Here is a 15060-nt window from a genome sequence, read left to right as displayed (position 1 = left end):
ATTGAAGCAACTGCCATGTGATTGGTTGGTTAGATAATTGCATTAATGAGAAATTGAACAGGTGTTCCTAATAATCCTTTAGGTGAGTGTATATTAATGTGTTGTTTATTATTGTTTCTTAGTTTTTTGGAGATATTCATATTTGTTAAAGCCATCTCTCTAATTTTGCATTTCCCAAATTAGCTCATGTTCTTGTCTATTAAATCCGTAAACTGCTCCTTCTGATGGAATTGTTAACGGATATTTTCTGTTAGTGCTTAACAATAATAATAAAAATAAAGCACTATCACACTGCCTTGTAATAATGAAGTACAGTTGTTAATTTAGTAAGTCTAGCTACTTTTAACCCCATTCTGTCTCCTACCTAAGCTTTCATTAATTCTAATACATTTTAGGACAGCCCTATAACTCTTAATATGTCAGCACAGTGGATAGAGAGCAGAAAACACAACAATATTAATATGATACTTCGTGCTCTGCAAAGTTGGCGCCCGTTTCTCAGACTCTGTTGTCTCTTCTGAGAAGCTGCTCGGTCCACGTGACTTGCTTGCTGTCCAATGGCATCAGTCAAATATATTTCACAATGTACCTCCCTTTCCGTAATCGCTTCTGAAAATGCTGCAGCAGCTGCTTTATTTTTTCAGCAGCTGTTTTATTTTTTCAGCAGTTGCACTTCAGGGCCACCGTATTTGTATTTTCTGATTATGATCAGGATTATTCATTATTATCACCTCAACCGCAGGCCCGGGCCGTTGCCATGGACACAGCATTCCCCGCGGGATCGGCGAACATCCGGGGATGCCTCCGCGTTCCCCTTTGACCCGGAAGCGCCCCGGCTGTCATAACGGGAGTCGCGGTGCGGGGGCTACCTGCGCTGCAGTCCCGCCGGCCCTGCGAGTCTCTGTCGGGGACACGTCTGCTCCATGCTGGCCTAGGCCTCCCGGGATCCGCGGCATGGCAGCGCCTCTACCCCCTTGCGTGATCGACTGCGGCACGGGGTGAGTGTGTGTTACAGAGTGTATGTGTGTGTGTGTGTGTGTGTGTGTGTGTGTGTGTGTGTGTGTGTGTGTGAGTGTTAGAGAGTGTGTGTGTGTGTGTTACAGAGTGTGTGTTACAGAGTGTGTGTGTTACAGTGTGTGTGTTACAGAGTGTATGTGTGTGTGTGTGTGTGTGTGTGTGTGTGTGTGTGTGTGTGTGGTGTTACAGAGTGTGTGTGTTACTGTGTGTGTGTGTGTGTGTGTGTGTGTGTGTGTGTGTGTGTGTGTTACAGAGTGTGTGTGTGTGTGTGTGTGTGTGTGTGTGTGTGAGTGTTACAGAGTGTGTGTGTGTGTGTGTGTGTGTGAGTGTTACAGAGTGTGTGTGTGTGTGTGTGTGTGTGTGTGTGTGTGTGTGTTACAGAGTGTGTGTGTGTTACAGAGTGTGTGTTACAGAGTGTGTGTGTTACTGTGTGTGTGTGTGTGTGTGAGTGTTACAGAGTGTGTGTGTGTTACAGAGTGTGTGTGAGTGTTACAGAGTGTGTGTGAGTGTTACAGAGTGTGTGTGTGTTACAGAGTGTGTGTGTGTGTGTGTGTGTGTTACAGAGTGTGTGAGTGTTAGAGAGAGTGTGTGTGTTACAGAGTGTGTGTGTGTGTGTGTGTGTGTGTTTATTGACCTACTTTTAGTCAAGCTACTGGGTTTACAAAATAGTTTATTTTCATACACCTGTAATGCGTGTTCTTTCAATGTCACGTGTGTTTACATGTCATCATGTGATCACGTGGCTACATGTGTATTCATAGTTATATTTAGTCAACTTCAGTTGATTATAATTAAATGTGGTGTCTTTCTAACTGGATGGACAGTGGCAGCATTTGTACTGTTGAGGCATTATTTGCAGTGTAAATGCGGTTTTATTCTATACAGAAATGTCAGCTCGAATCGAACCTTAATAACTGTCAAAAGTTATTTTAATTCAAATATCATAAAAGCAATACTTGGTATTTCTGTAGTATAAGAAACACCAAATATGTATAACTTAATAATAATAATAATATTATTGATATATAGGCGATTGGTGTACTGTATTAAAAAATAGGGGTTCATTTCATGTACTAGGCTAGGTTAGGATAAACAACTATCCTATAATGCAAAAATCAAACAATTAGTAGAACTAGTTTACATTCCACAATATCTATCTATACACTAGCAAACAAGTAATTTAAAAAACTATAATGCTCATTATTCCCATATGCCTTTTCATGTTTTATTGAGTGCATACACACTATTTTGTCATATTTGTATTGGACTGCTGGATATAAACTATTACAAAATTATTACTGAATATCCATTTTGAAGCAATATTTTTTTTAATTAATCTATCAAATGCATTCGTTTTGCAGTGTAGTTGTGTCTCTGTGAGTTTTTGACTTTTCTGCAGAAACTGGGTCAAAGCATTAGTCTGAAAACAGAATAAGTACAATGAATGATCAATCAAGGGTATTATATAGAGCACCATATCTCTTGCAGTGTTTTTCACATTGTTACAACAATGAGTGTTGGTGTGTGTAGAGCAGCATTTTCTATATTTTGTGATTTATCGTTGAGCAAAGAGGGCGTGTCGCATGTTTCACAATCTCCCTGGGTCTTCGGACAAGTGCAGCAATAGAGACCCATACTAGGGTTCGCTGAAATCCCCTCGCCATGAAGGGAGATGACACAGATCAATTTCCCTTATGTGTAGTTCATTTATTGTATTGATCAGCATTGTTTTCTAATTTGCATTGGATTACGTGGGGGGGGATGCAGTTTCCGATTACTCCTATTCCTGAAACATTTGGCTCATTTCCGCCATTACGGCATTGCATTGCGCTTGTGCTTTTATTTGTCTTCTTTTATCGCTGACATTTCGGATTTACAGAATACAGAGGGCCATCATTACAGCTGAACAGATGCTCATGAGACACAAATGGCTTCCTGTTAGCATATTTATGGCACCACAGTACTAAATCATTGAAATATACTAGCAGACATGATTATTGTGCGATAACTTAAAAATGCACTTGCTGTCAAGGAATAGAATATCTTGACTGTACATGGGTTGCTAATGTTTTAGTGTAGGGTCTTATCCATATGTAGACTAAGCATTGTTATTCTGCCTTTTTCTTTATTACAGATACACCAAGATTGGCTATGCTGGAAATACAGAGCCCCAGTTTATCATACCATCATGTGAGTAGCATCGAGTGTATCTTTAAATAAGCATTTGAGTAGTATTGTATTGTATACCGATTATACTGTACTCTTGTCTTCTTGGCAGGCATTGCGATCAGAGAGTCGGCAGGAGTGGGAGACCAGGCGCAGAGGAGGCTGATGCGTGGATTGGAAGATCTAGATTTTTTCATAGGAGATGAAGCCATTGATAAGCCCAACTATGCGACAAAGGTGATGTGGTTTTGCTGCATAAAGAAGTCATGTGTTTTTGCTTTTTGTGCCTCAGAAATGTGCTCTGTTTAGCACGTTTTAGTGTGGTGGGCAACTTTTTTTTAAATTATTTTTTATGATTACTCATGTCAGATTTCAGATTTTTTGTAAAACATCGAAATCTTTTATAACCAGAAATCAGTAAGACCATTCTGACCATTAACGAGCCACACAAATGTGTATTTGGCAATTCCAGGTTCACCTTTCAGCAGCACAATTGCGCACAATCATAGGAAGGGTTTGAATACTATTACTTTTCCTTCCTCAATCTATACCCTTATTCACCCCTTACCATGACCTAAGACATTAGAGTTCAAATGGAAAAGATATTCTGAACCTCACTGAAACTTTTTTAATCATTATTAGTGTTTCACGTTTGCAAAAGATAAATTTACATATAATCTACCATATGATTTATTTTTTCTAGTGTCAACAACAACAATAATAATAATAATCGACCTAATAATAGACTTTCAATTCTGTATTCAAGCCCTCCTTGTTCCTCTCTGTCCTCAGTGGCCTATCAGGCATGGCATTATAGAAGACTGGGATTTGATGGAGAGGTTCATGGAACAAGTTATATTTAAGTATCTTCGAGCGGAGCCTGAAGACCATTATTTTCTCATGGTAAGCAATGCAAGTTTTATATATATATAGATATATATACAAACGGCCCTTTCCCCTCTGCTGCATGTGATGAGAGTGGAATGGGCCGTTCGCGCCGGTCGCTCAGGGTGCCTTGGGCCTTGGCAGAACCTCGTGTATGACATCATCCCGGCCAACAGGACCTCCTGCTGCAGACAGGACTGGTCTCCATCTGCTGTGGCCCAGAAGGCAGTTTGTTGCTGCTTCACCAGAGCACTGTTATTGCAGGCCTGGACGTTGTGGGCTGGGTGTTTGCATTAACACACACACACACACACACACACACACACACACACACACACACAAAATCCCTGTTATTCGACCTTTATATAATGTGCCTCTCCCATCACATTGTTAGTGAATCAGGAAAGTTCCTTTACATTTGTCAATCGGGCATGGAAAAGTTCAGCTAATTTGCAGATTTCGTCTTCTTTGTTTGAGAGAAACATTCAAACCGTTATTTTTCTTTCTATCTAGCTATCTATATATCTGTCTGTCTGAGATACAGCATGGGGGATACAGTGAGGGAAAAAAGTATTTGATCCCCTGCTGATTTTGTACGTTTGCCCACTGACAAAGAAATGATCAGTCTATAATTTTAATGGTAGGTGTATTTTAACAGACAGAGACAGAATAACAACAAAAAAATTCAGAAAAACGCATTTAAAAAAACTTATGAATTGATTTGCATGTTAATGAGAGAAATAAGTATTTGACCCCTTCGACTTAGTACTTGGTGGCAAAACCCTTGTTGGCAATCACAGAGGCCAGACGTTTCTTGTAGTTGGCCACCAGGTTTGCACACATCTCAGGAGGGATTTTGTCCCACTCCTCTTTGCAGATCCTCTCCAAGTCATTAAGGTTTCGAGGCTGACGTTTGGCAATTCGAACCTTCAGCTCCCTCCACAGATTTTCTATGGGATTAAGGTCTGGAGACTGGCTAGGCCACTCCAGGACCTTAATGTGCTTCTTCTTGAGCCACTCCTTTGTTGCCTTGGCTGTGTTTTGGGTCATTGTCATGCTGGAATACCCATCCACGACCCATTTTCAATGCCCTGGCTGAGGGAAGGAGGTTCTCACCCAAGATTTGACGGTACATGGCCCCGTCCATCGTCCCTTTGATGCGGTGCAGTTGTCCTGTCCCCTTAGCAGAAAAACACCCCCAAAGCATAATGTTTCCACCTCCATGTTTGACGGTGGGGATGGTGTTCTTGGGGTCATTCCTCCTCCTCCAAACACAGCGAGTTGAGTTGATGCCAAAGAGCTCGATCTTGGTCTCATCTGACCACAACACTTTCACCCAGTTCTCCTCTGAATCATTCAGATGTTCATTGGCAAACAGACGGGCCTGTACATGTGCTTTCTTGAGCAGGGGGACCTTGCGGGCGCTGCAGGATTTCAGTCCTTCACGGCGTAGTGTGTTACCAGTTCTTTTCTTGGTGACTATGGTCCCAACTGCCTTGAGATCATTAACAAGATCCTCCTGTGTAGTTCTGGGCTGATTCCTCACCGTTCTCATGATCATTGAAACTCCACGAGGTGAGATCTTGCATGGAGCCCCAGACCGAGGGAGACTGACAGTTATTTTGTGTTTCTTCCATTTGCGAATAATCGCACCAACTGTTGTCACCTTCTCACCAAGCTGCTTGGCGATGGTCTTGTAGCTCATTCCAGCCTTGTGTAGGTCTACAATCTTGTCCCCTGACATCCTTGGACAGCTCTTTGGTCTTGGCCATGGTGGAGAGTTTGGAATCTGATTGATTGATTGCTTCTGTGGACAGGTGTCTTTTATACTCTCCCTTTAAGAGAGTGTTCCTAATCTCAGCTCGTTACCTGTATAAAAGACACCTGGGAGCCAGAAATCTTGCTGATTGATAGGGGATCAAATACTTATTTCCCTCATTAACATGCAAATCAATGTATAACTTTTTTGAAATGCGTTTTTCTGGATTTTTTTGTTGTTTTTCTGTCTCTCACTGTTAAAATACACCTACCATTACAATTATAGACTGATCATTTGTTTGTCGGTGGGCAAACATACAAAATCAGCAGGGGATCAAATACTTTTTCCCCTCACTGTATGTGTTTATTTGAGTCTACTTTTGCTTCCTTCCAGACAGAGCCCCCACTGAACACCCCGGAGAACAGGGAGTACCTGGCGGAGATCATGTTCGAGTCGTTCAACGTCCCCGGCCTCTATGTGGCCGTGCAGGTAGAGGCCCATGCCGCCCGCGCTGGCGTGTGAGACCAGGCCAGCTGGGTGACGCTCTGACACTCTGACCCTCCTCGCTCGCTCTTGCAGGCCGTCCTGGCTCTGGCTGCGTCCTGGACCTCCAGGCAGGTGGGGGAGCGCACTCTCACTGGCACGGTGGTCGACAGCGGAGATGGAGTCACCCACGTCATTCCAGTGGTGAGGACCATATCTAATACGTTAAGTGTTTGTGATTTAAATACATCTGCCTTTAATTACACATCAGGTGTGTGTTCAGTTATTCTCTCTTTAGTTACTCTATTATGAAATCTTGATGTGCCATTGAACTTGAATGCTGTTTAGTCCTTTCCCCCGAAAATATGCTTTTTTCAACGTGAGCATTTTGAGTGAAATGTCTCTCCTGTTCTTTAAAACCGTGCTGGGTTTTTATGGTCATGGTTATTAAGCTCCACGCAACTGCCTGCCTAATTAATTCCACAAATTCTGTCCCTGTCAGAGACTTCCTGCCTTATTTGTGTTTGCCCATCAGAAAGCAAACCTCTGGACAGACTAAACACAATCCTTGGTACCATTGGCTTTCAGAAGACACTTGATTAGAAGACACGGCTGTGAGGGGAAGTATTAAAAGGACCCCCAACCTACCCTGTAAAAAATTCAAAATCTAGTGTCCTCCTGTGCTTTTTGACCGTGGGCAGACCCTGTGTGTGTGTGTTTGGCACGTGTGGGTAAGACTGTTTCCCTCCCCTCTTGGCGATTATAATTGTGCACAATTAGTGACAGACCAACTCCCTCAGTGTTTCCAATGCCTAGTTAGCAGCTCATCATCTTCAGCAGCTGTCGTTTCTTTCCATCACCCCCCCAGTGCTGTGCTTCAAACATCAAAGGATACATCTCTCTGTTCCCTCTCTTCAAAGACCCAGCCTTGACTTTGACATTATAGAAATGCTAACAGTACGTAAGCATCAGGAAGCGTAGTTTAATAAGAGGACATCAGGGTAGGTCCTGCTGCAGAAGGAGGGTCCCTTCTGGGTGAGATTTATCATTTGTGTGTTGCAGATGAGTACAAGTTTTGATGGGGCTGAAAGTGTAAAATTAGTTATTCACCCCATTCTCTACGGGAGACTTCAATTCCCACACCATTGCAGCAGCCCTGTCTGTGATACGCTGCACACATAGAGGCACAGCAGTGGGGCTGAGTGAGAGGGAGAGAGAACTGGAGCCGAGTGAGGTTTCGGGCCACGCTCCGTGTCGTTTCGTGAGGACTGTCAGGGTGTTGTGCTCTGTGTCTCCCTGCTCCTCTCAGGCAGAAGGCTATGTCATCGGAAGCTGCATTAAGCACATCCCTATCGCGGGAAGGGACATCACGTATTTCATACAGCAGCTCCTGAGAGACCGGGAGATGGGCATCCCTCCGGAGCAGTCCCTGGAAACGGCCAAGGCCATCAAGGTAATCTGGACGGGGATCATGCTGGGAAATGCCATTCCTACAGTGAGTTAAAGGGGCAGGGTTAATGAATGAGCTCTCTGGTCTTCAAGGCTCTGTTCATCTCACTGCATTCGGAGGAGGCAAAGATAAGCACTTGCAGGAAAATGCTTAATAACAATAATTAAATTGTTGCAGTTTGAAAGGGGAAGACACACATTGACATTGTTCCTTGCCGATGCACGACATCCTTGCATATCAGTGCAGTAATGTAGTCTGCTTTCTTACCAGCATCAGTTCTCAAGCAAAACATTGGATAACGGCACATAACGGTTCAAGGGAACAGTCTACGTGGGGGTAGTCATTTAAGAACCTAAGAGAGTGTCCAATCGAGAGGAGGCCATTCACCCCGTTGTGCTTGTTTGGTGTCCATTAATAACTAAGTGATCCAAGGATCTAAATCTTGCTTAAGAAGAAACTGCATTGTAATGTACATTTATGTTCTTTCCCTCTCTCTCCTTTTGTCATCCCTTCTTTATTAGGAAAGATACTGCTATATCTGTCCAGACATAGTGAAGGAGTTTACTAAATATGATACGGACCCTGTGAAATGGATCAAGAAGTACAAGGGTATCAACGCCATTAGCAGAGGAGAATTTCATATAGATGTTGGATATGAAAGATTCCTGGGCCCAGAAATCTTCTTTCATCCAGAGGTGAGACATCAATTCACCTGAAGTTGTTTTTATGCTTGTTTCCTATATATATTTGTATGTTTCACATCATTTTGTGTCCTCTATAGTTTGCCAATGCTGATTTTATGCAGCCCATCTCAGATGTAGTAGACGAGGTCATTCAAAATTGTCCGATCGATGTCAGGAGGCCACTATATAAGGTAAGGATTCAGTATATCATGTCTGCTTTCAAACTTCAGAAAAATAAATCTCTAGTAGTGTTTTTGATTACAAATAAGTTAATTTATTGTCAGATATTCCCTTCAAAATTCATTTTCAAATACGTGTGCCATTTGTTTCAAAGCCTTCATCTGACGTCCAGACTCCGGGTGCTGTGGTCCAGCCCTCGCTGTTTCACCCCCACACAATGTCGACAACTTGCTCTGTGCCCCTCTTAACTGATCAAACAAGAAAAGCCATTAAAAGATAGGGAATTAAAATAAGGTCGAGGATGGATGACTGGAGGTTTTGCCAGGCCGTGAGAGCAGTGATAACGAGGCGTATGTTCGTTAACTGGAGATTTCGAGCCGTATCTATCCTGGGTGGTGAGTGATAGTGGAATTAATTGATATAGTTGATGATCCCCCCCCCCCCCCCCCCACACACACACACACACACACACACACACACACACACACAATTCAATCCTCTCATCTGTCAGTGGAAATAAATGGCTCTGGGATGAGGCAGGGGGGAATTGGTGCCATACTGTTCAAAATGCGATATTTTATCTTGTGCTGGAAGACAATAGCAGCGTTCTGTAAAAGTGCCGAATACATTTCCCCCGACGCCATTTGCAAAGGATTGACCCCTACAGTGAGCGACGGTGCTCCACTCGCAGTAAGTCCTTGTTATCAGCGTCTGTCAATAATATGCGATCCTGGTGGAAAGGCAGCTTTCTAATTTCCCAGGGTGTCTGTTCTCCGGAGACGCCACTTCAATGACCTTGTTCTGCAGCCCGACCGGCATTGCCTGCATTCAGGGACGTCTGAGTGTGATGGGCATCGCAGGGCCTTGACTTCTCTCACTCAGAGCTGACCGCTGTGTTAATTACGGGGTTATAATTAAACGGGTCGACTATAGAGTAATCTCTCCCAGGCGCACTCGGAAAGACTCGGCAGATTGCTGTGCCTATGCGCAGTCTTTAGGAAGCAAAGCGATTGGCCATTTTCATTTTGTAATGTGTTAAAGCATGACATATTAGTCTGACCCTCTCTTCTCTATATTGCTTGCATGTTGCCCATAGCCTTATATAGAACTTCCAGAGTTAAGTATGGACTCTCTTTATTTGAAACCGTGTAATCCGGTGGTTCATTTAACTTAAACGTTGTGCCTTCAGCTGTACTTATTTACCAGTGGCATCTCCACTGAGAGACGGACAGTGGCAGTCCAAACGAGGGCCGTGAACACTTCCCATCTCAACTGGACAGTGATTTGTGTGTCGGACCTTTTGCAGAACATCGTCCTCTCTGGCGGCTCCACAATGTTCAGAGACCTTGGCCGGCGCCTGCAGAGGGACCTAAAGAGAGTGGTGGATGCCCGGCTGAGACTGAGCGAGGAACTCAGCGGAGGCAGGATCAAGGCGAGTGTGGGTTTACGCGGCCAAAGCTTCCCCCCCCATTCTTTGGTTTGTCATCCCCCCTACCCCCGATGCAGAGCTCGACTCTGGACTTTGCAAGAGGCGGTGGGATGTGTCCTTTGCCAGACAGGAAGATACTGTCTGTGAAAGAAAGTGTAATTTGCTCAGGGGTTGTAGCCAAAGCCAAACTCAAAGGTCAAAGCCAGCCACCCTCATGAAGGTTTAGTACACCTTTTCCAAACCACAGAGAGGGGGGCCCAGTGAAGCATGGTTTACTATAGTAAATGAGATGAGCCATGGGAAACCAGGTGACAACTGTCATTTTACCCGTGGTAGACTTTCTGCAGGATATTAAACTCATAGAAACTGTTAGGTTACATAGATGTGGCTGTTGTGGGTGGATTTCTCTTTGGGTACTGATTTTCTCACGTTCTCTCTCTTGCTTTCTCTTTGTCTCTCTGTCTCTCTCAATTTTTGTATTTTTAGCCCAAACCCATTGAAGTCCAGGTCGTAACGCATCACATGCAGCGCTTTGCCGTGTGGTTTGGGGGCTCCATGCTGGCTTCCACGGTGAGCAGAAACCCAAAATGTAGAAGTGATCATGTGCCATGTTTATAAAATCATTAGTGTTCTCAGAATTTCTTTGTTCGGTTTAAGCAGTTTGATTTCCTTTTTTTTTTTTTTATGTTTTTCTCGTTTGAAACCGTTAATTGCCTCATTGAAAGCAATGAACTTTCATGTGGTTGTAGCTTCTCCTCAGTTATCTTTGCACATTTATTCCTTCCAGGCAGCATTCTCCCAGTAACTCCAAGATAATTAAAATAGTGGCCTTCATTTTATAGTGCCTCTATCAGGCCAAATTGTTGACAATGAGTGTGCAACTAAATCAGAGAGAATACACGGAACTAAAACACAGAAACGTAGGACAGCTGGGAGTATTTAGGACTAGGCCAAACCAAAATTCTGACCTTGTAATTCTAATCTTGTAGGAGATTAATTTGTTCCTTAAAGTGGCATCAGAGATCTGGGTGAAGTAGATACTACAGCACCAGCTGAGCAGAAGGAGGACGGGATTCCCTCTGATGTTTTTTATTTTACGTTCCTGCAGCCCGAGTTCTTCCAGGTGTGCCACTCCAAGAAGGACTACGAGGAATACGGACCCAGCATCTGTCGCCATAACCCCGTCTTCGGAGTCATGTCATAAGCGCGGTCCGTCACAAGTCAAGGCCCGGCGTGGAGCCAAGCTTTCCAATCCGGTAGCACATGGGCCGCACCGCTGACTGGAGCACTGGTGTTGTCGGGTAGGAAGAGAGACAGATACAGATTAAAAAACAACAAGTAGAGAAACGTAAAGTAAAGCCATAAATCGATGTTTCTGTCACTTGGTGGGCCGTGTTCATAGCAATTGTACCATCCGGCTGTGTTGACACCCCAGCAGGGCAAGAAAACGTCAAGATAAATGAACGCACAACCGTCATAGTGCTGTTTTAAGTTGCCAAAAGAAAATTAAATGCTTAATTAATTAGATTTGTTGCCCCCGTCTTCTAAAGAAGTGGTGGCGGATGGAACGTGCTGTTGAAGTTTTGTGAATGTGGGCCTAGGCCATGACTAGTTCTCCGGTTCTGCTGAGCAGGCTGGATTAGGACAATATCTATTTATTAGAGGTACGACAGAGGGCAGCCTAAGTTATTGCTTTTAAAAACAAATATATATGACCGCAGAGTGTGACATGTTCAGAATGTACGTACAGTATATAAATATAGACAATTCTTGCGGATTATTTTATATTTCAGGATATTTTGTGTTGAGGATGATCTGATATGAAGGTGTCATGTTTAAATACAGGCATGTGAATCATTTAAATAGGCTGTATGTCATCCATTAGATTCTAACTGCTGTGCTTTACAGACAATAGAGATTGATTTGAACTGATATTAATCAGATGTAATAAATATATATTATCTATATCTCCTCTAACATGTATTTATTATTGGTTTCATTTATTGACCTATACTATCGGGTTATATCGCAGGGTTTTATGTTCTGACTGACGGCTAATAGCCTGAATCAGACCAGCGTTAATACAGGCTCTTCACAGCTTTTAGAGGTTTAATGCTCTTGGGTTTTTCCTAATCTGTAGGATCTCTAAATAAAGCTACAACCATATATAACCATGTAGAATCAGATAAAATAAGAACTAAGAAATACAAACTCTTCAAGACATTTTGCACTTGTTTATTATTATTTGTGCATAATTTCACCAGGTAGAACACGGACATGTTTGTTGTTGAATGTCTTTCCACAGGCGGCATGCAGTCAGCGTGGGGAGAAACTGCAGAATAGTTTCATTTTCTGTGATGAAGATCAGATCACTAATCTGCCAGCTGTGTCCTGCTTTCGCTTTCTGTAGCAAAACGTCCGTCTCCAAGGGGTTGAGAATCATCTGTTTTTCTCAAGTGGTATGTTTATGTGTACACACACACACACACACACAGTCTCACACACACGCGCATACGGTCTCATACACACACACACACACACACACACATCTATCTTTGAGAGAGGAAAATCAGATGTTCCACATTCGTCAGAATTGCACCAGAAATAAAATGCATGTACTGAACATCTGACAAATCAATATCCAATTTGTTGAAGATAACAAAAAATGTAATGACAGAGAAAAACACTGAGTCTCAGTGAAGGCAGTACAGCGGCAGAGAGCTAATTAAGGTTATTCTCGTGCCTCCACTAGATGTCAATGTTTACTCACCCTTCCAGCTTAAAAATGTTTTGTACTTTCTTTGTAAGTACGTGAGAGGTGTAAAAGATCTGCAGTTTGCACCTTTTGAGGTAAGGAGATGAGATGAACAGAACTGTAACCTATAACAAATATAACGAAGTTGGAATAGACCGATAACTGAATTAATACGCTGACATTTTATCATTTTAAAGTAATGTCTTTACATCTTAAAGTTATTAATCCGAGACACTGTTAACAGCATATCTAACACACACAACACGACGAGAGGAGCAACAGGACTGTAGCGACTGGCAATCCAAACCGATACTAATTAAACTGCGTATCAAAGAGATATGAGTGGGTTACAGGTATAATCCACACAGGTGTGTCTCAAGGGGCCAAAAACACTCATCCCAGCACTCTGTCTCATTACTGTTGAACATCTTATAACCCTAATTAAAAAGAAGCAAAACATCAAGGACGTTCAACTGAATACATTAGAAATGGAGTCCATAACCTTACATATGAGAGACATGCGTGTGGGTGAGAGCAGGAGACTTGGCAGGCCAGCAGTAGAGACAGAAGTTATAATGCTTGTTGTCGGACTTTCACAAAGGCATTTGTCTTCAACTGTTGTCGTGTCCTGGCCGTGGAGCCGGACAGTCCATGAATTACAGCGGACGGCTGGTCAGAGGGTGCGGATGATGACATCATGACTCCTCGGCTTTCAGCAGCCGATAGGGCAGACGAGCTTTACAAACACGCTGCCCATAATGATCAGAGGAAAGAGAGGCCTTGAAGGCTTATTCCTGATGTGGAGCCATATAGGTTTCTGGCATGAGTTACAGCATGTTTTATGGCCCAAATAAAAGAGAAACTGGTTGCAGATATTTTACAATTGTGTTAATAAAATGAGCACAACAGAAAACAAAACACTGATGGGCAGCTTTAGATGGTGATTAATATATATCACTGGTATCGCTGAAGCAAAGAGGAGGAAGAGGAATGGTTCCTGTTTCTCTTCAGCACCGACAGAGGCAGACAGCTGCTTTCTGTGTCTGGAACCACGGACTAAAGACAGAACCAGACAGCTCCTCCAGAATCAACTCTACAGTCTCAATGTCTTCCATGTTTTGCTCTACCCAGACAGTTAACGACTTAATTGATTCAATCAATGGGCTTAATTGGTCGCAATGTCCCATGTGTTTAAGGTATTCGGTGATTGATGATTTAGAGGTACCTATAAAACTTGCAGGATTGTGGCTGTCTTTAGGAACAGGGTGGCCATTGCTGGACTATTCAAGGGATCGTCTTCTCATCCTTCTCCTGGGAGTGGTGGAGATCTAGAATGAAAGTGGTGATTCACACTGGTAATTGAGCTGCAAAAAAGCTGCAAGAGTAGGTCTTGATTAATCAGTGATTTACCTGGGGAGGGAGACAGAGAGAGGGAGAGGAATAAAACCTGAACACTTGTTTGGGTGAATAATTAAATCTCCTCTCCCTGGGTGAAAGGCAAGAACATAAGAAGGTTTACAAATGAGCCATCGTGTTCGTCATCTAATAAAACAATAGCAGTGATACACTTTGAATTGGATGTTTTGTTCTGGTGCTCGAGGTCTTTGGAAACGATTGAAGAACCTCCTCAGCCCAGAGCCCTCCTAAGCCTCTTCCACAGATGACCTACACCTGAGCTCCTCCTTTTGATTTTGGACTCAGTGATTTTTGCAGCTGCGCTGACTCTGTGCTAATTGAGTGTAGAGTGCAGCACTTCCAAAATCCAAAGTAAATTTGTACTTAACCTCCTTTACGGTGTCTGTTTAATAATTTAATGTTTTAATCAGCTGGGCTGTGGACTGTGAGCCAAGATCAGAACGGAACAGTTTTACACAAAAGGAATCCTTCTTTATAATAATTGGCTTTCTTACTTGGCACTTAATGTGTGGCAGTGTTTTACCTTTATTTACATAGTACAGAGTGCACGACTAGAGATCTTATTATGTCCCCACATACAACAATGATGATTTTCAATCTTCTCCTCCAGGGATTTAGTAATCACTGAAGTAGTGTGCAGAGTTCACTCACATTCCCGTTATTCAGAGCTGCAAAATAAAGGTGTTTCACATTACTGTTCTGATGAAAAATGCCTTGTAATAAACACTTACAGGTTCATAAGTTATTTACATTTTATACTAGATTTCAAATCAAAAGACCAGCTTTCTCTTCGAGGAGTATAATTGAATTATCCTAAATACTGCAGCTGGATACAAG

General features: G+C 42.8%; 1 protein-coding gene across 2 annotated transcripts; it reads left to right on the top strand.

Annotated features, from left to right (window-relative positions):
- The first annotated feature begins 714 nt into the window (after positions 1-714).
- Positions 715-12019, top strand: LOC136711768 (actin-related protein 3B). Of its 2 annotated transcripts, none has more exons than XM_066688236.1 (12): positions 715-998; positions 3152-3207; positions 3296-3420; positions 3976-4086; positions 6221-6316; positions 6407-6514; positions 7620-7763; positions 8282-8455; positions 8542-8634; positions 9930-10055; positions 10539-10622; positions 11042-11151. In XM_066688236.1, exons 1-12 carry the CDS (start codon positions 799-801, stop codon positions 11087-11089), a joined length of 1365 nt encoding a protein of 454 aa, XP_066544333.1. In that variant the 5' UTR covers positions 715-798; the 3' UTR covers positions 11090-11151. The 2 variants fall into 2 exon arrangements, with proteins under 2 accessions (XP_066544333.1, XP_066544325.1); XM_066688228.1 differs by lacking the exon at positions 11042-11151 and adding an exon at positions 11161-12019 and having other exon boundaries at positions 720-998.
- The last annotated feature ends 3041 nt before the right edge of the window (positions 12020-15060 follow it).

This window comes from Amia ocellicauda, chromosome 2 (assembly GCF_036373705.1).
Source record: "Amia ocellicauda isolate fAmiCal2 chromosome 2, fAmiCal2.hap1, whole genome shotgun sequence".
In the NCBI taxonomy this organism is placed as follows: Eukaryota; Metazoa; Chordata; class Actinopteri; order Amiiformes; family Amiidae; genus Amia; species Amia ocellicauda.
This window is presented reverse-complemented; position numbering and strand designations above follow the sequence as displayed.

Bases quoted from the DNA above. Each gene is read 5' to 3' on its own strand.
- LOC136711768 (XM_066688228.1), top strand. From the start codon at position 799: ATGCCTCCGCGTTCCCCTTTGACCCGGAAGCGCCCCGGCTGTCATAAC. The intron at 3,421-3,975 runs GTGATGTGGTTT...CTCTGTCCTCAG, and splicing joins AGCCCAACTATGCGACAAAG to TGGCCTATCAGGCATGGCAT. The intron at 4,087-6,220 runs GTAAGCAATGCA...GCTTCCTTCCAG, and splicing joins AAGACCATTATTTTCTCATG to ACAGAGCCCCCACTGAACAC.